Genomic DNA, 22,225 nt, shown 5'->3' with positions numbered 1-22,225 from the left:
GGCAGAGCTACAGTAACCGCTGAAGGATTGTACATACTATTTGCGTCGTATTGAGCATTTGCATGGTAGAACTTCTTTAATAATAAGTTTTAACATACTTATATACTCAGACATACCCAGATATGGGTACGAAAATTCAAAGCTGATTTAGAAGACTGCATTGGAATTAAGTTTGCTAGGGAAAACCAGCGTTGGCTCTATTTTATTCTATTTATTCATAGCTTGATATACGTACTTTACCTTGAACCTCGAGTTATTGTAATGCTAACTATACTTAAATTATTTTTGAAATATCTCAAACTCATAACACGGGATTAATTTGTTGATGAGGATTACACATTTTATACATTTTTATTACATTTTTGTAAATAATGACGATTGATCATTATAGTGAAAAGAGAATAATTCGCGGACCAAGTATCTCGTCAAATACATCGACAAGTGCAGGGGTTATGTCGTCACATCTTCTCGTCCCCGGAATCCATGTTTCCAGGTCCGAATCAAACCGAGAGGACTACGAACACCACTCGGGTCACCGTGTTTTACCACTTCGTGCTGGATCTTTTCGTGAACCAGGTGAACTTGAGAAAGAACAAAGGGCTAAAAGGCCTCACGTGAAATCCCGTTCTAGACACAAACGTGAATCTACAGATTTATCAAGCGATCCAGACTTTTATTTAAGCGCAGCAGCAAACCAGCATAGAAGACGAAGCAGTCTTCCGGCTAGTACGCCTAATCTACTCGATTTCTTTACCAATGATGACGCAAGAGACAACAGAGATGCAAGAGGAGACACAGCATTGCGGAGAGTCCGCTCGTTCAAAACAACAACAAAAGGAGTTGTAAACAGAGGAGACTCAGTACGGAAAAGAAGTGGACGATCTTCACGGGATGGTTCAAATGAACAATCACGATCTACAATCACGTCTAGCCCTCGACCAACACGTCATGTGCCGTTTGAAGTTAATGTTGAAAAACCTTCAGATAATTCTGCAATTTCGTCCTACTTTAAAGTTGTGGTATTAGGAGCACCCGGTGTAGGAAAAACTTCCATCACACAACAGTTTATGACGTCAGAATACGTTGCTTTTGAGAATTCCGTTGGTAAGTCTTAATTAAAACTTTTACACTTTTGAAAAGTAAGAGACAATATAAATATATATTTCTACATTGTGACCAATAGGCAGTATTTCAAAACTAATAGAATTTTAAAGAAAATGTTGTATGAACATTTTGAATACAAAATAATGTAACTTCACTAAACTTAATGGGTCTCACTTAGGCACACCTTTCTTAACACTGTTTTAATTTGTGTCTTTAAGGCCCTTTTTATTGTATGTTTGACCTGTGTGCACTTTCAGTAATTTCGGAAATATTTTTCAAGTATGCAACATTCGCAGAAAAACAATAAACGATTCTATTGATTGGAAAACTTTGGTACACATTTTTTTACTAAGTTGGTGAGTGCTTAAATGTGTTTATGAAAAAAAAAAAAAAAAAAAAAAAAAAAAAAAAAAAACACAGATCTATTTATTTTGTATCTAGGGAGAGTTTGAAGAGATAAACATAGAAAGCGAACTGTGCATAAGAAAATTGCAACTGACGTTGTTAAAGAAAATTCACATTCATTTTGATAAGTTCAAAAATTAAAATCAGTGAGATTAAATTAATACGTTAACGAGGGAGATGCCAAACACTGTATCAGCAATATTGTTGCTATAGTATTACTAAAATACAAACACATGTGTCCACTAAAACGAGATTTCAAAAAAAAAAAGAGAAGGTCGAAATCTAGAAATAAAATATTTTGATAATCCACATGTTCCTGTTCCAAACCAGGAACCTCCCCATCAGTGATTGCCTTATGTCATATCATATTTTTTGTTTAGTTATTTGCAGAATAGGTATTGATGGCAGCTCTTTAATAGTTTTTGTTTAATTAAGACTTAGTAACAAAATTTCAAAACTCAGGATAATTTTGAGCTTGACACGTCTGTCTATTGTTAAATAAAATTGAGAATGGAAACGGGGAATGTGTCAAAGAGACAACAATCCGACCAAAGAGCAGAAAACAGCCCAAGGCCACCAATGGGTATTCAACACAGCGAGAAAATCCCACACCCGGAGGCGGGCTTCAGCTGGCCCCTAAACATGAATGTGTACTAGTTCAGCGAAAATGGACGTCACATTAAACTCCGAAATATAAAAATGAAACAAAATTGAAAAAAGCAAACAATACTAACAAAGACCAGAGGCTTGGGACAGGCAGGGTTAGACATGTTTTGCGAGATCTCAAACCCTCCCCCTTTACATCTAGCCAATGTAGAATAAACAAAGACTATATGATGCCCTCTAGATTTATTTTGGTTATTTGTGGCGGTGGGTTGCTGTCTCAATGAAGTATACACAATATCTCCTTTTATTTACGTTTTATATACTATATACTCTGAGTCGTTGGGTTGCTATCGCAATAAAGTATAACCCAATATCTCTTTTTATTCCGTCTTAGCTACTATATACTTTGCGTACATTTTAAAACACTGAACAATTTTTTTTTCAAAATTGTCGTGGTACTGCTTTACTTGATTTAATTGAATTATTACATCAATGAACTTGTAAATTGGTTGAATTCTTTCAAATCAGGTTAACTTTCTGTTATAACATAATATATAAAAAATATCTTCAGTTAATCAGATTTATGTATATGTTCGCAATATCAATGCTTGATAGTAATCAAGATAAACGTGCATTGAGGTACTTAACCAGATCTTTGATAGTTTATTTTTACTTAATTCACAACTAATAAACTGGGGATGATCTTGTCTAAGAGCTTGACATAATATTTAAACACCTATCTGTTGTTGAACGTTGTACAATGTTTGCTGCCTTCTAGATGTCTTTTGGTCATTCAATTCAATTCAATTCAATATTTATTGGAAAGAGCACAATAGAGGCGTGATCCAAATACAGACAATAATAATATTAAAACAACATATAAATGAAATATTATTTGTATCATTGGGTGGCTGTCTCATCGACGAATATCCCAACTCTTCTTTATTCATAATAAATATGAAGATAGTCTATCGATGTCTGTTAAAATATCACAACTCGAGGTATAAACAAACACCTCACATACTTAGGTGCTATGTTGTGCTGTTACACTACTGTCCCAGGTTAGGGGGAGGGTTGAGCGCTCACAAACATGTTTAACCCCGCCACATTCCTTATGTGCCTGTCCCAAGTCTGTAGTTCAGTGGTTGTCGTTGGTTCATATAAAAATAAGGAGATGAGGTACACGTATGATTGCCAATTGCTTTTTTTTTATAAATTAGGCCGTTAGTTTTTTCAGTTGAATTGTGTCATATTTTTCATGTCGGGGCCTTTTATAGCCGACTATACGGTATGGGTTTTTCTCATTGTTGAAGGCCGTACGGTTGCCTATAATTGCTTACATCCACTTTATTTGAACTTTGGTGGATAGTTGTCTCATTGGCAATCATACCTCATCTCATTATTTTTATATGGGATTTAAAACAATGAAGCCAATGAACTCAAACTGAGTGAGGACAGTCAGTCTCAGATTGTTGAAATACTGGTATTTAAGTTGACATTGGTAACTGTAAAAAAAACGATTGGAAAAATCAATGTTCAATAAATACTTTTATAAATCTTGCTTCGTCTTTATGCCAATCAAAAGCTATTTTTTTTATTTTTTTGGTTTGCTCCGTCATTCATCAATTTGATGTTATAAAAAAAGTAAAACCAAACACGAAGAATATTTCATTAAAAATGTCCTTCCTGGATTGTGTATATTGTTAGGTTATCATCTCATTGACGTATACCTCACATCTTCTTTTATGTATTTTTAAATAGGCTACACTTCTAAAAAGTAAAATAAAAAAAATACCAAACTCCAAGGAAAATTCAAATGGTAAAATCAAAAGTTCAAACACATCAAACGAATGGAAACAACTGTCATATTACGGACTTGGTACAGGCGTATCCTTATGTAGAAAATGGTAGATTAAATCTGGTTTTATAGCTACATGTAGATAAACCTCTCACTTGTATGACAGTCGCATAGAATTCAATTATATTGACAACAATGTGAGCAAAACAAACAGACATCGATAATATTAGGTAGAAATGTCAAAAATTGGGTTACAGTAGTCAACATTGTGTTATAATCTTAATCAATATAAAAACAAATAACTATATAACAAATATTTCTAAATTATAGCTTAATATCTAAACTCTTGATAGAGATGAAACAGCATATCACAAACTGTTACACTATTAACAGAGCTGTACTAAAGAAAACAATTTCTGTTTATAATGTTTCCTGGTCGACTGTACTAACATCTGGCAGAACAACTCCATCTTCTTCTGAATCTTATTGATTGCAATAGGTAATTAAGAATGACAGCCCACGATGTTGTAACATGACACAACAACTGCATGTATGATACATAATATACTGCATACAATTAACCCTTTTCACTTCACCTTAAGATTTTTTTAATATGAGGAGATTCTATTGGGTCCATCTTGAAAAAGGTGGTTACACATTTGATTTTTACTGGGAAAATATTGTATGCATTGACATTGGATAACGTTCGCATACTGTAAACCAACTTATCATCGCGCATACTTAATTTCGCGTTCAGTTCTTTTAGCCAACTTAACAGCGATTTATTTTTGCGAACTTCTCATTTTCGTGGTATATTATATAAGAGAAGATCCAAGTTTCACATTTTCGCAACGATTTAAATTCGCGTTATTTTTCCAATCGCAAAAGTCGCAAAAAATAATTTACTCTCGGCAATTAATTGGTTTACCGTTATAATTAACGTTTACATAACCATGTATAAGAGGATCAGCACAATTGTGTTCTTCGTCGTGAAAACTTGAAAAGGCGATCAACGCATGATAAAGATGACCTCTAAAGTTGACTGAAAATAACCGATACATTTACATGTTAACGAAGCGTGTGTGTCATACATTGATGACCAGCGCAAATCTGTATTGTGGACAATATGACAATATAGCTACATTTGACAAATGCAACTGTATTCCGACAAGTAGTTAGCCAATTAAGTAATATATGATTTATTTGTTCTTTTTTGTAGACTATTCTATTTTTACATTTTGATATCAAAAGCAGAAAAAAAATTCTTCGGGTCAACAGGTATATTATTTTTGTCGTGTTGTGTCTTCTTTCATTATTGGTGTTTCAGAAGTGTGTTAACACATGAAAAAGTATTCGACCACCATGAAGGGAAGACGTTTTTAAACCTCCCATATTACATCACCCAAAGTGTATACATTGCGTTGACACGGACAGTCGTCTTAACAAATGTATAAACATAGTAGTTTAGAATAGCAAATCCATTAATACAATGATAATTATATTAAACAATGTTTTTAAGAAATCTGATGGAACTGTTTGTGGCACTTGCTTCTTCAGTGTCATTGTTTAGATTTATGAAACTGTTAAATCATTTCTATGGTTAAGACGTGCTATTTTCAGCAAAAATTATTTAGACGAATCCTGTAAAATCACTCACTCAGTAATTAATAAAGAGATCGCATTATGTTTTCTTCTTTTATAAGTTCTCCGTATTACACAGATGAAGTGACCTGATTTTTTTTTGCAATATAATGGATTTTCCTTAGATTCCCTAAAATCATGACTGTTATGAATGATACTTACTATTCACGCGCAAAATGGATGATAGAAATGTGATTTTGTCGTTTATTTTTGAACTTTAGATAACTATGTTAGTTTCTTTGTTTTTTTTATTAAGTCGGTGATATTGTTTAAATGTTATGTGCGATATATTTTAATTAGTGCATATTGGTAGTTCTGCAGATACGCAAAAGTGCAACAACATGCATGTTACTGTTGTGGTGATATGATCAACGAGTACAGATAAATGTAATTAAACAAATCTTGCAACAGTTTCATTTAACCACGACTTCTAAATTATGTGTGCTCTGCGATCATTGCAATGTCGCGCAAACTCTTGTATTGTACCTAAACATTTTTTATTTTCAAAAGATATGAACCAATGACTTTTGATTTTATGATGCAGAATTGCGGGTTAACTTTGTCAGAGAGAGAGAGTTGAAGCATCGCTGAAGAGACATTAATGGTCGAATGCGCATCTGGTGCAGTAAAATTGGTACTTTTAATGTTACTAAATCATGCTAATACCCAAGTAACTAGTAAGTGAGTGGCCTGACAGCTAACAACTGCTTATGAATTGTCAGAATGTGAAAGATGAATACGATCGCCATTGCAAGTTCCTTCTGATCAGAAATAAATCGGGAAAATACTGCAACGTCTAATTTATGCGACTTCGAACTTAACGCTTGACCTCACAGTGTGGTGTAAGAAATTCAGTTTGTGCGATTTTCCCATTAACTCGATCAGTTGCCTTGTACTACCGTGTTAAAACGTCACATCTTATGACATTGGCATTTCAAGACTGTTTGTTACATGGACAATATCTGATGTCAGAAACACTATTTGATCGTATTCTATATGTTTGTGTTTGTTTCTTCTTCATTAAATAAACCAATGGAATTATGTGCACGCGGTTTGTGTACTTTCCATTTCAATTGGTACAGAAAGTTTTTCGGTATTCTTCATTAACACAATGAGACACAGTGTGCCATCCATCCATCTAAATCTAGTCGTGTTCATTTCACAACTTGTACTGTTTGCTAGAATGTGTTATTGTTTTTCTTATTCTAATGAGCATATTCTCGCTTTAACACAAACGTTAACTTACTTTGACATGGTTACAGATACCACAAACGTTTGAATACTTTCATTTTTTAACAGTCGTTTTAAAAGTCTTATATGTTAAAAATATTCAAATAAGACGGGATTTCTTACCCTACGATCGAATTTTATTGTTTTGTCTGAATGAGTAAAAACCATTGAAAACTAATGTACATGTATTTACATTTTTGATAGTTCTTAATTACATCCGTCAACAACAAATGCTAAATGAGTAAAGTTCGTTTTACTAACTAACAGTTTAGTTTAGACTGTTCTTTCTACCGATAGTCTGACAAACTGCAGACATATACGTCTGGTTAAATTAAATCGCCTAGGAGATTTCATGACACCAGTTAGGCATTTAACCAAAAGAGGTTACTACCTTAGCTAGCTCGGCCTCGAGCACCACTGAATATACATTGACTGTCGAAATACGCATTTGCTGCATTACAACTATTGCCGTTAATGTGATTAATACCAATGGGTCGATACCTCTGCTGATGTATAGAAATTGTAATACTTTTATCCCGATGAAAGGAGAGAAACATTCATTTGATTTCCTTTATCAATATCATTTGATTATATTGATGGTGTTTTCTTTTTGCAGACCAGGAAGAGAATTTGGTCACTGTCCAGTTAAATGGAGAGGAAAGCACTCTTGAGTTCCTTGATGCAAGTGATAATGAAGTGAGTAAGATCAAACAATAGAGGACCTTTTTAAATGTGTAGGCGTCGTCTCCGTTCATTTCACAAACACTAAATTTAAATCGTCCGAATAGACGATAAGTCAACAATATGTAATAGCTTTATCAGTAGACATTTACGGAAAGTCTCGGTATCGACTAATGACACCGATTCTGACAGGTAAAATGAAGGGTGTCGACTCAAAATTTAAAAAAAAGTACTAAATGATTAGCTTTTCAAGGTAAAATTTGCAAATAACAGTTAAACAAGATTTTACACAACGATTAATTTAATCAAATAAGGTTTGTCATCTGTTTACAAATCCTGCACAAGTCTCCACAATTTGTCTGAGTTTTTGTCTTGGGTGTCTCTACAAAGTACCCATCACTTTATATTTTTTTAGGTCACCCATGGCATATTCGATAAGAATTCTATATTCTGCAATGATTCTATTAAATTTCGACTCTTGCGTTTCTGGTGATCAGGTTTTCTGTTGATTTGCTGTCGCATAAATGGCGTAATTACAGGATGCCGATTTGGATAAATTTTATCTCCTAACAGCATATTCTTCTGGAAAAAATATAGCGATGCATCGGCTCCAATCTGTCTCATCATCCTATACTGCTGCGCATCATTTTGGTGGACTAAAAATCCGCCTTCGACATAGCAAATGTTTCCCACGTTGTCAGCATATCACTTGCGTATGTATGGCGTGGTAGTGACGATGACCAGAAAAATACAGTTCTTGTGGCTCAATTTGTGGCCTATATATCTCTACAGAAGTGCCGTCGATTGCACCGACAGCAGCAGGGAGTTTAGGGAGCTACCATTTGATTTTTATGGGGGGGGGGGGGGGGGGAGATGAAATTTGAAAAATAAGGCAGGACAGGAGATTTGAGTAAAAAAAAACAGGATGACACTTTATGTAAAAAAAGTCAGGATAAACTAATAAAAAAAGGCAGGACCGAATAGAGTGAAAAATAAAAAGGCAGGACAAAATTTTTCATCCTAGCCCCCCCATATTTTCAAGCAATATGGTCAGCACTGATTATATATTCCCGCTTCTCCCACACCACTTGTTAACTTAGGGAGCTAGCTACCTTTTAGACTTTTTATTTATTCGTCCTACATTTTATTTTCAACAAATATCGAGTATTTTCAACAAATATCGAGTCTGACGTTTTTTCTTACTTGATGTTCCCTTTATTTTCATATCTGTAAAACTATGGCATTATAGATGCTGCAGGGAAAAAAATCATTCAAAATAACGTATCTGGCTTCATATGCATGTGTATGAGTTTGACGACATATCCGATTGAAATGTGCTGTTACGAAAACTCTGGATTCAAATTATGATTCTTATTGTCGGTAGAGTGATGATATGCTCCGTTTATGGACTCCTTATGAATCAAGTGCGCCGCTAAATTAGCTTTTGAGACGACCCCTGTAATTTTTGCTGTCAGTGTCGGAGTCAACAGTCGGAACCGAGACTTTCTGTAAATCTCTAGTAGGAACTTATGTTGTCACTATACTTTCCAAATTGTGTGATGTGCATGAAAGGTCACATCTTCTATATGATGTCAAAACATCGGATATCTATCTATAATATATAGATATATAAATAAAAAACAAAAAAACAAAAAACACACACACACAAAGCAAAGGAACAGCGCTTTAATTGCTGTTCTTCATTTCAAAGTCACAGTGAGGCCTTCAACACTGAGCAAAAAAAAAAAAAAAATCTCCCACCTCACTGCAAGTTTAAGACGACCCCTAGCACCGGCTTTTAAGAGCGGAATTCTTTGCAAAAATAATTTTGATAGACTTTTTGGTTTGTTTCTCTATTAAATGTTTTATATCTGCATGCTACAAATTAACTTCTACGTGTATTGGTTCTAGACATGACATTGGTTGGATAAGAAACAAATGCCTTGTTTACAACGCATGTAGTTATACAATTATATTGTATGACAGACAAGCTATCTGTTAAGACAAATGACAAATATATAATAATACGAATTAGAAAAGACATGTATACATGAAAGAACAGTATATCATGAATTTGTAGGAATAAACAACATATGCTTCATCAAAAAAACCTTTTGACTTATCTTAATGTATAATATGTTATCTCAGGAATTTTTATAAGATTTTATCTATACATGCTTTTATCTTGATAAGCCATCTGCAATATACAAAGAAATATCACTAGAAATAATCCAAACTGCCAATCATATGACAACCTGAGTTTGATACACGCCCTGCTTGGCATTTATTATCTGTGAAATATGAAGTAATATGACAAAAACCATTATGTAACAATATAAAGAATGAATGGTTGTACCGTGCTTTTTTGGGTATAAAATGATCATCTTTAGTGCAAATATTGATACAGAGACTTACATGTAGCTGAGGCGAAAAGATGTTTATAATTGTACTGTGCATTAAAAATGTGTATTACTGACCAAAACCACTACTACATGGGTACATGTAACAATGAGGTTTCTACGAATACACACAATCTATAATAATTTATTTTTACACAAGAGGAGAATTATGTATATCATATAGTTCTTCTTGAAAGTAAATCAAAACTTTAAAAATGCAATCTGAAAGAGGACTTTAAATTTAGACGAAACCCAGTGTTAGTAGAAAATGACACGGGACAGATCGAACAATATGTAGAACATAACACAGAACGCAATACTGAGTTGACACCCAACAATAACATATACCACAATTACGCTTACCTATCTAATATTTCAAATTCCTTATAAGAGACGGCAATATATTATATATGACATGCATTTTAACAACTGTTTAATAATCGATTTACTCCAAGCAGATTTTCTATGAAATTTCTCCTAAATGTCATAAAAAACCAAAGTTTATAAAGTATTTTATGAAATCTAATTTGAATATGGGAAAAACACATTACTTTTATTCGCTTTTGAACTTTGAATTATAGTAATTATCGGGAGGCGTGTTGCGTTAAGTCAATGTATTGTTGTTACCGGTACGTTACTTTTATAGGGCTTAGAAATAGAACAATGGCATCCATTAATGATTAATATTTTCTGTACCAAGTCAAGAATATCATTTTATCTAATTTCTAAACAAATGAAACTGTGTATTTTAATTTGACAGGACAGTCTGGTGTTTGGTTTTCAACTGTAATTTTTCTACGAATATTTAAAGAGTAATAGAGTTCTTGTTTCCGTACTGCCTTTATCAGCAAATATATCATGCGAGACGGCAAGGGCGATCTTCATACGAAGTTATTATCAAAATTATAAAATGCCAATATTCTTTTTATCGGTAATATGTCATAACAACATGTTTCTTTGGTAGAATATGAGGTTGCCTGAAGTAGGTAAAAAGACTTTTTTTTACATGTACAAAACGTTACGACATTTGTGACGCGAATGGATATTAAAAAATTACGTGAGGTCATTGCCTAATATTTCCGAGTATCACGTTTTATCGGCGATAAAAAAAAAGTACAATTGGTCAATGGGAAAATATAAAGAGGTTAATAGTTAAGAATTTCCCTGATTCTACACACCGGTTTCCATTTTACACAGTAATCAATTTTGACCGGTTTTATTGTATATAATGGTATATTTAGATCGACGGCTTAGATTGCGACGAAGTCAATGCCTAATAGGGTCAAGTAATTTGAAAAATAAAGAATTTTAAATTAATTTCAATTTATATTTTGTATAATTTTATATTTATATAGGTTAATCTTGAAAACATTCGTGCAGATGCTTACATAATAATATTTTCGATTCCACATCGTGATACGTTTGATACAGCAGTTGACCTTATGTCCGAACTGCGGATGGACATGGGCATAGATAGAACAGTTATAATGGTTGGAAATAAGTTAGACTTGGTCAGAAAGAGGAAAGTCAAAACAGAAGGTACATTTAATATCACAGAGTATTCTTAAGTAGGCATTATCTTTTTTTGATGTTCGCATGGTTGTTTCCGTTGTTATTGACTTTATCAGCACACATATCATGCGAGACTGCAGTGGGAGCTTAATAATGAATTCAGCATGAAAAAATAAAATGCCAACATTTTTTATCCGTTATATGTCATACATGTAACAATATGTTTCTTTGTTGTGTTGATGTCTAACTGCAATGATTCAACGTCTTCTTTTAAAACGATTTATTTGTAAAATATTTCGTGAAACTATATCTTTACATCTGGGGAATATTAGCGTCCATTAAGTTAAGTAATTTAAGACTATGATAAACTTTTACAACTCTTGAAAGACTGCCGTTAGTGCTTACCATTAATTTATTTGTTATACTCTAGATAATACAATTTAATTAAGACATCTCGTGTTAGCATTTCAGTATTTATCAGAATTAAAAAAATATTGACGATGATGTTGCTACAATGTATCCTCTTACACGATCTAATTTATTCTTTTCGAATCGAATTACTTTTTGTAAATTAATTTTAAAGATACATCAGATTTGTGAGCACAATAGCTTCACACTATGTGAACTTTCATAGAGCGATCATTTTTCAAATCCTGTTCAGGGAGGCTCCCGTTCTTTTTAAAAAATAGCAGTCCTTGGCACGATACACGAATTAGGAAATAACAGAATGATATTTACAGATTTGTAGGCATCAATTCTCAATTTGATAGTCGCAAATTGAGTTTATTGGCGAAATCTAAGCGGAACTATTAAACGCTATTTGTGAACATCAATCTGATGAGGAATCTGATGTTCAGTAGTTGTCGTTTGTTGATGTAGTTCATAAGTGTTTCTCGTTTCTCGTTTTTTATATAGATTAAACCGTTGGTTTTCCCGTTTGAATGGTTTTACACTAGTCATTTTTGGGGCCCTTTATAGCTTGCTGTTCGGTGTGAGCCACGGCTTCGTGTTGAAGACCGTACTTTGACCTTTAATGGTTTACATTTATAAATTTTGACTTGGATGGAGAGTTGTCTCATTGGCACTCATACCACATCTTCTTATATCTATCAAATAAATAAAGATGCCCAAAACTCTGCAAATACTATACTGTTCCGAAGGAACACCACTAATAATACAATCTAAAATCGGTCTTTTTCTGTTAAAATGCCAAATTTCTTATTCAAATGTTTTTGCAAACTTCTGAAAGTGACAATTTAAAAAAAAAATAAATCTATCGTCCAATAGTCTAAAAATTACTCAGTGAGTGGCCTCTTTCATTTTCCAATTTTATTTTCAATAAAAAAATGTATTTTGCCAAAAAATGTGTGTGCGTGCATACCAAAAGTAATAAAATTCCAATCGGTTGAAAGTTAAGCAAGTTGCTCTTGTATATTTTACAGTCCGTCTCTCCTAAGAATACAGAAACAAGTTTACTTCACAAAAATGATATATCTAAAAATATTACAATCGGCACAAAAAGAGTGCAGTCAAAATTTAAGAGCAGTATGTTATAAATGGTTTAAGCATTGACTGTTGATCAACTAGTCCGTCAGCAGCGGTATTGACCCAGATATCAGATACATGTAAGAACATTGATGAAATAATCAGCACAAACAAAAACAAAAACAAACAAAAAAAAAACCAATCACACTTGCACTGTATTGCAACCTAATTTCTTTTATATATAATATATTAATACACGCAGTAACCTCTTTAAATACTACATCACTTTTCATTTATCAAATTACAGGTTCAGTCATTTAAGATAAAATTTACAAAAAAGAGTGTCCTATAATTCCTTACACGTGTTTAGTTTTCACGAGGCTTTTTTGTTTATAAATCAACAATTCTTAGAGTTACAGATTGGGAGTTCGGTTTTTGATTAAAAGCTGTCGTTACGATATTATTTTCCAATGTCATTAAAACACGTGTCATCAAAGAGAAATGTACCTGTCCTATGGGAAATTCTCAAGTATATGTAGTTTATTTTTCACTGTTTCCTGACATACTTTTTCAACAAGGACTCTGCACTTGAAGTACAAACGCACTAAGATTAGTTTAGCTGCAAAGGAGATACAGTCCTTACTGAATAGATATAAAATTGCAATCTTTTGAAATATATACTGCATGCTATTCTTATTGTGATGTTCTGTTGTTAATCTTGTAGCCTACTCCTCCTAAGAATACAAAACGAAAGAAGAAAGCAGAATATGTTTAAATAAAAGGAGTATGTGTTTGAGGACACGAATGCCCTCGCTCAAGTTTGCTTATAATATGTGAAAATACTTTTGGGACGGACGGAAGACGGAAGTCAAGGGTAACACTTCAATCCCCCTTCGCCTAGCGGTGGGGGCATAAAGATACGCCTGATAAATAAAGATTACAAAATTGACATATATATTTCACAAATTACGAAATAGTGTGGCACTATGGAAATGTAAGTGTGTTTGACGTTCTGATTGGTTTAAATGTCTGTCTATTGAAAATGTAAGTAGACGTGTGCAGAATTTTAAAAGAGAGGCGAAGGATACCAAAGGGACATACAAACTTATAAGTCGAAAATACACTGACAACGCCATGGCTAAAAATAAAAGACAAGCAGACAAACAACAGTACACAAAACACAACATAGAAAACGAAAGACTCAGCAACACGAACCCCACCAAAAACTGGGGTGATCTCAGGTGCTCCGGAAAGGTAAGCAGATCCTGCTCCACATGTGGCACCCTTGGGTTGCTCATGCTAGCACAGACCCGGTGATCAGTCTAATTCGGTAGGTCACATTCGGGGAAAAGGGAACGGGATTGTAGTGACGACAGTTGGAACATATCCGTTGTCATCTGTGAAACGGATATTCCATAACGGTCAACCCGTGATGGCGTCCGTAAAATAATTTCAACTTCTTCAATTGGAACTTTTGGTTTAATAGCTTCTTTGTGATCTTCCTTTGTTTATAAATCACGTTTAAAATCAAACGTGTTCTCACCAAGGTTTTATTTATAAAAATAATCAATGACAGTAAATATTAGGATAAAAGGAAATGTGAAGAGAAAAACAAATTTTCTACTGTCAGAATATATTTTGTTAGTCACGATTTGTGTCAGTATTATCCCACTTCTGTAACTACACCCACTTTGTTGTTAATCATTTTAGAATTTTCTCATTCTGTTTAATGAAGTAATGATACATTCTATTATCATCGTAAAATTTTTATAATGTCAGTTGAAAAAAGGAACGTGCATTGTGCTCGGTATTATCACAAATAATGAAAATCAACAATGACAATGATTAAGATAATCAACTTGTTCGGGGTAAATGTTTTACTCTTTTTCATTACTTCTGTCTTTTTGCAGGTTGTGTTCAATCTATTGTATATTTCTATCAGAAATCAACAATCGTTTGTGGAAGTTATCTTTGTTTTACTAAAAGATGTTTAAGTTTTAGATTTTCAAATAGTTTGGCTTCGAACATCACTTAAGAAACATTAATTGTCGAAATGCGCATGTGATGCATAAACATTAGTACCGTTGATGTAATTGTAAGCACGTTGGTGTGGGGAGCGGTTATTCAAAGACTTTGATGAAAACCTTATTGAAACAACATTTACCTGAGATCACCCCAAGTTTTTTGTGGTGTTCGTGTTGCTCAGTCCTTTGTTTTCTATGTTGTTTTATGTACTGTTGTTTGTCTGTTTGTGTTTTTCTTTTTTAGCCATGGCGTTGTCAGTTTTGTTTTCGACTTATGAGTTTGAATGTCCCTTTGGTATCCTTTTACATCGTATGAACATGTCATGTTTGAAACGTTAAAATGGAGCAATTTTTTCATGTTCTTTAAAAAATAATAAAAAGTACACAATGATGTGAAAGAACATAGCTACATAGACATTTGATTGGTCGAAAATATCCCATGTGATACTGAACAAATTAAACAATTTAAACAGAATTTGGAAGATTTATCCATTTGTCGACTAAGTTAAATTCTCACCGCTTTGAATTTGCGATTTCATGCTGGTATTTATATAGGTACAATCTTAGTCCTATGAATCGAGTTCAAATGAAGAATTAGCGGTAGTTTTATTTTCGCATATCAACTTTTACAACGAAGATAGCGAAAATAACACTTCCGCGAACATTTGCCTATTCACAGTAACACATTACACAAATAAAACCCTGAATATCAATTTTTATTCCAATAAAAAAGTACATGCAAGTTAAATCCTTAATAAGTTATATTTATACTGAGTGTGTTTACTTTAAGGTGTGCTGTGTGTATTATAGAATTAATTGCTTAAGAGGTAAACAACGTTTTGAGGTTTTTGCCTATGTCCTTGAGAAAACACAAATTTCCTCGGAAAAATAAATCTTCAATTCTCCGAAAAGCACGGAAAGGACCTTGCTGTATTTCGTCTAGTATTAAGTTGTTTTCCGATATCAGGAAAAAGACCTTTTGTTTTTTTTTTTCTTATTATAGCTTTCTTCAGCTGTTTTTATTTTCTTGATATTTCGACGTTTTGTGACATATTGATAACACTTTTAGTGTCTTTTTTTGTCTTCAGCTGTTTCTTGATATTTTGAGTGTATATTGATCATGCTTTTTCTGGAACACATTTTTGATTTTGTTCTGACATTTTGTTTTCAGCTGTTTCTTGATAGTTTAATGTACAATGATCACGCTTTCAGTAAAAGGACCTTTTCATTTTATTCTGAGTTTGTTCTGACATTTTGTCTTCAGCTGTTTCTTGATAATTTGATTGATATGGATCCCGCTTCTCTGACATTTGGTTATTATTCGTTTTTGTTACTTGATATTTTGTTGTTTTGCAACATTTTGCAACATAATTACACATTGTATGTACAAAATACCCTGCCACGTCCGGTCTATGTTTTTCTGCTTTGTATCGTTCTAATGAGGTAGGTATTTTTGTCATATAGCTCTTCAACTGTTTCGGTACTTATACATCCCTCGGATTTCAAATGTTTGGCATTGAGCGTTCCTGATGAAGGAAAATCCAGAAAAGCGCTTCGGACGCATGAAATGTTTAAACGTGTTGTTTTCAATTTTTTACACCACTGGGTCGATACCTCTGCTGGTGGACTATCGGTCCCGAGGGTATCATCAGCTCAGTAGTCAGTACGTCGGTACTGACATGATTTATAACAAACTTTTCTAAAATTGTCCGTTTATAAATTTTAAAATTATAAAGAAACTAAGGTTTCAACTCCCTCAGCCAAAGTTGACCTTAGATGAATTTAGCTATTTGTTTTAGGTATTTTTGTCATATAACTCTTCAGCTGTTTCGGTACTTATACATCCCTCGGATTTCAAATGTTTGGCATTGAGCGTTCCTGATGAAGGTAAATCCAGAAAAGCGCTTCGGACGCATGACATTTTTAAACGTGTTGTTTTCAATTTTTTAAGACGTTTTCAACTGATTTTTATAGTTTGTTTTTATGTCGTATTGTTATACCACTGTCCCGGGTTAGGGGAGGATTGAACGCTCACAAACATGTTTAACCTCGCCACATTACATTCTTTATGTTTCTGTCCTAAGGCAGGAGCCTGTAGTTTAGTTGTTGTCGTTGGTTCATGTCTGTCATATTTGTTTTTCGTAGATTATTTTGCTATACATTAGTCCGTTAGTTTTCTCAATTGAATTGTTTTATATTTTTCATGTCAGGGCTTTTTATAGCCGACTTTACGGTATGAGTTTTTCTCATTGGCGAAGGCCGTGCGGTTGCCTATAATTGCTTACATCCACTTCATTTGAACTTGGATGGATAGTTGTCTCATTCGGAATCATACCATATATCTTTATTTTATTCAAAGAGTAATAAATCAAAAGCGAATGAGCATGAAGACAAGGTCAATGTCAAAGGCTCTGTTGAAAAATTGAGTAGCAGGTATGTTATAAAGTCTATCTTTTTCAGCAGTCATAAAAACTTAGTTTGAAGATCAAGTTAAATTAAGGAATGTATCTCTCTCATACAAAGCTCTGATTCCTTGCTCAGCTTTGGCTATACTTTTTTGTCCTGATTGGGTTATAGCTCTTCATGTTTTAATAAACTTTGGGTTTTCAAATATTTTGGCCCCGAGCATCACTGAAGAAACATTGATTGTCGAAATGCGCATCTGGTGCAGAAAAATTGGTACCGTTTATGTTATTAACGTGAATGTTATCCTATGAAAGATTGCAGCCAGTAAACTTATCACAAGTAAATTTATTTTAACCAGTCAAAAGTTATGGTAATTAAGTTAACTTGCTGCACAGGTATATACCCCGTAGGAGTCAATGTGATCTTTCTAATTGATGAATTAATTTCACACAAATTAGAGGTGAAAAAACCTTAATTTTGTCTTAAACATTTTTTACCAGTCTACGCGACATATCCAAATGACGTTTAGTATTCAAGGCTCTATTCGTCGTAAACTTTGGTCCGATTATCACACACATATAAGCTCCGCTGTTCACTAATAAGAGTTATGACCCAAAATCACCGAACGCATTTTAAACGGTACTCCTCGTAAACATTGACAGACAATTTGATCGAAATATTTTGATTTACCCTCAATATTGTTAAACAAAGGAACGTTGTGCCTAATCTGGATTCGAATTGTAAATACTACATTTTTATTCATAATGTTGGTACGACTATTAAAAGAAAATTTGTCAATAATTATAAATTATAAATATGGTCTCATCATATGAAACTTATTCATGTACCACATCATCTAAATATCATGCAAAAGATGATTCTTAGTTTGAAAGAATACAAAAAATTATTTTTGATATTTAAATTTATTCATGTGAATCACGTTTGTTTGAAAATTGCATAATTGTTATATAAAAAAAAAAGGTAATTTAATAAAAATTCATTGGGTGTAAAAGTGTTGCCTGAAGCACGTTTAAAGCCTGGTGGCGTTTTAACAACCCTTTAAAGCTACAAAAAGAGACAGTTTATTCTTTTAATTTCATTTCAATGCAAAAATCAGGAAATTGTGAGTTTGAGGAGACCTTTCGTTAACTTTAATTTGCATTAAATAGTCACACTAATTATAAATGATATAAAGTTGTCATCAAGCACGTGCAGTGATTGAGACATTAAAGTACTATTTTTAGTATCAATTTAAAACACCATATTATTGTTGTCTGACAAATAACAAATGGCGTCCTTGACAGAGACACTTCCAATGTAACGAAATCTTTGTGAATGATGCATGACATGCATGAGTTATAATATAGAGTATTAAAAAAAACCAAATATTGTAATTGAATTAACACTAATTATAAATGATATAAAGTTGTCATCAAGCACGTGCAGTGATTGAGACATTAAAGTACTATTTTTAGTATCAATTTAAAACACCATATTATTGTTGTCTGACAAATAACAAATGGCGTCCTTGACAGAGACACTTCCAATGTAACGAAATCTTTGTGAATGATGCATGACATGCATGAGTTATAATATAGAGTATTAAAAAAAACCAAATATTGTAATTGAATTAACAACACAATATCCCTTTGTTGCATTTTAACAAGTTTCAAATGGGACAATAAACCTGATGAGTCAATATTATTTATGGTCTTAACTTGATGTTCAGTAGTTGATGTGGTTCATAAGTGTTTCTCGTTTCTCGTTTTTTATATGGATTAGACCGTTGGTTTTCCCGTTTGAAAGGTTTTACACTAGTAATTTTTGGGGCCCTTTATAGCTTGCTGTTCGGTGTATCCAAGGCTCCGTGTTGAAGACCGTACTTTGACCTATAATGCTTTACTTTTATAAATTTTGACTTGGATTGAGAGTTGTCTCATTGGCACTCATACCACATCTTCTTATATCTATTAAAGTGAGGAACAGTGTGTAAAAATAATCATGATTTTGTAAACCAAAAATCCTTCCGCCATGCTATTGGCTATTTTGAAGAATTCACATCACTAGACATCGGTGCTGTTAATGTGTAGAGGGTCTTTCAATAAAGCGGTAAAAGCGAAAGCGATATTAGATAAATTCCAAAGAATATCAATGGGTACAAATTCCGAGAAGACCGTTCAAAAAGACGTTTTTGGCTTCGCAATTTATAGAAATTTTATCTCATATGATATCCCGATAATAAAACCACGTATTTGAAAAATGTGAAAGCTTTGAATTAAGCTTCCATACATAACCAAGTTTACAATATGGACAACGTAGTTGAAGAAAATAAAATTTTGTCCATCTACCTAAAATGAATTACCTCGCGTATTTATCAATATGGGAAATGAAGTACAAATGTAAAAGGTTAAAATCGACAGAAAGTATGTGTTAGGTATAATACTGGTTTTCATCGCCTTACATTGTGTTATTAATTGTGTTTTATTTTTATAGAGGCACAAGAAGTCAGTAAAATGTATGATGGGAAGTATATAGAAGTGTCTGCTGGACTAAACCATAACATAGATGAATTATTAGTAGGAATACTGGGGTCTATTCGATATAAACTAAATCCATCTTTGACAGATCCAGTCCTACGTGTTGATACAAAGAAAGCAGGAATTTCAGCTTTGTCAATGAAAGGACCAATCAATTTCTTTGGAAGACTGTTCCGGCGTGTCAGTAAGAAATCTAGGGGAAGAAAGAAGCGCCACCATACGGTAGCGTAGTGCACAAAGTATTATACTGTATTGTAGAAAAAAATATTTATATTTTTGCATTTTTTATATGTTTATGTTTGTCTAAGCTGTATTTAATGTTTTAAATGTTGTCTTCATTCAAGCATTATGGAAAATGTATAATTTATAGCATAAAATTATGACACATTGACTAATTGAAAAATTGATCAACCGTTTCTGGAACATTCGATTCATACTTTTCTCACAGTTTAACCATGTTAACTAAAAAATAATCAATCTGTCTAAATATTCAACAATTATTACGTCAGAATGGTAACTATCATACCGAAATTCTTCAATATCGCAACACTTAATCTAAGGACATGAACTATAACTGTTTTCTACAATAATGTGTAGCGAGACTTCATTTGAAAGTCTTTATTCGTCGGTTTGATTTTTTTTTAAATAATAAGTGCTTACATTTTTATCCATCAAAGGAATAGTTTAAATCTTTGTTGTGAAAGGTTAAAATCTGCGTATAATATTTTAAATTGCATAAAAAGACATGAAAGTAATGCAAACAATCTTAAAGTCCTAAAACTTTCTTTTTGGCATAATAGCAGATATGGTATGCAGTGGTATTTCATTTATGTTATTTTAGAGTTTTGTGAGTAAAATACGCCTTTTAACATTTGAATTTCAGCGGATTACAAAAATCTTGAAAAGTATGAAATATATGATTTTACCATGTATGTACTACTATGTCATTATATACATTTTTTTCTCTAATGATATTAATATATTAAATCAGCTGGGTCGCTGTAATGTTAAAATGCTATTATGACAAATAAATCGACGTATTGTGTAATTGAGGTCTTGTAGCATAAGGTAAATGTGATTAAAAGGAGAGATTATAAATCATCCGGTTTTGCTTCCCCTTTAGCGTCCTGTCATCAAAATAAATAGATCGAACTACAATATACATTTGTTATTTAGTTGGATTAACACTTTATGCAACTTATATGGTTGTTTTTATGGTCAGCTAAGGTAAAAGAATAATTTAACGTGAATTTCAATGAATTTCATGTGATATTAAAATGTTAGAAAATATACAATTTATGATATCTTTTTTTCTTTTGAAAACAAATAAGAAAATTGTTAATATTGCTAAAATTGCAAGTTTAGTAATTCAAAACGTAAATTCAAGTGATGTCAATATATATAAATATTCTCAGTCCTGTTACAAATACATTTTTCATTTAAAATGTTCATTAATCATCGATCATCCAGGCTGGGCTATGGTGCAAATACTTGAATAGTAATATGTAATATTATTTTTGTACATAACAGTTTAAAGTGTGTTTATGTTTTTTACATCACAAATACATGTAAGCTTTTGGATAGCAACATATGCATTTTTGTATCTGATGCATTAGATTTGTAAAATATATGCTTGGATCATCATTTTCATTGCCGAGAAGTTATTTTCAACTACGTCTGGTTTCAGATTTGTGTGCTTAAAAAATTATAACTACAAATCTGTCCACAGAAACCTAAGTAAATTTATTTTTAAATATCAGTTTGTCTGTTGGTTTACGTTATGTTAGTACACAACTAGTTCTTTTTTCACCTTCTTTAGTACCTGTTGTAAAACAGTATAATTCTTATTGAATTTTGTTTTACCTTAGAGATCTGTTTCACAATACTGTTATTGCCTTTAATTAAATTACTGCAACATTATACCAACTTACGGCAAGTGACCAACAATCCTCTAACCTTTTCACAATTCTGTCATTAATTTACATCAACAGGGTATACTATATGTTTGATTATTGTACTAACGGATAAGTTAACATTTAACCATTGTTGATGTCCATTTAGTGTCTAAGAAGAAACCAAAATGTAACACTAAAGACAATAAAGTATTTTATATTGTTTAACTAGATTTATGTTATACTTAGTAGGAATTACAATTTTACGTGTAATATAATCAATGACAATTGTTCTGCGTCATCAATGAGTAATACATTATATCATTCACAGTTGCACATTCGTTATCAAACCCAAACAGGAAAGATCTGTTCTAAGTCCAGTTAACTCTCGTTGTTTCGATCAAGGTTGACTAGAAATTTCGGATGAATCAAAGTTTTCCTGTGGTCCCGAACTTTGTTCCATATAAATACATGTATTTCGACTCCTGATGAGTCGAAATTTCGG

General features: G+C 32.8%; 1 protein-coding gene across 1 annotated transcript; it reads left to right on the top strand.

Annotated features, from left to right (window-relative positions):
• On the top strand, window positions 1-21,948 carry LOC127702976 (GTP-binding protein REM 1-like). Its single transcript, XM_052207340.1, has 4 exons — window positions 1-1,104; window positions 7,401-7,480; window positions 11,220-11,403; window positions 19,785-21,948. The coding sequence occupies exons 1-4, from the start codon at window positions 372-374 to the stop codon at window positions 20,057-20,059; spliced, it is 1,272 nt and encodes a 423-aa protein (XP_052063300.1). The 5' UTR covers window positions 1-371; the 3' UTR covers window positions 20,060-21,948.
• Window positions 21,949-22,225: the final 277 nt, after the last annotated feature.

This window comes from Mytilus californianus, unplaced genomic scaffold (genome assembly GCF_021869535.1).
Source record: "Mytilus californianus isolate M0D057914Y unplaced genomic scaffold, xbMytCali1.0.p SCAF_5, whole genome shotgun sequence".
Lineage (NCBI taxonomy): Eukaryota > Metazoa > Mollusca > Bivalvia > Mytilida > Mytilidae > Mytilus > Mytilus californianus.
This window is presented reverse-complemented; position numbering and strand designations above follow the sequence as displayed.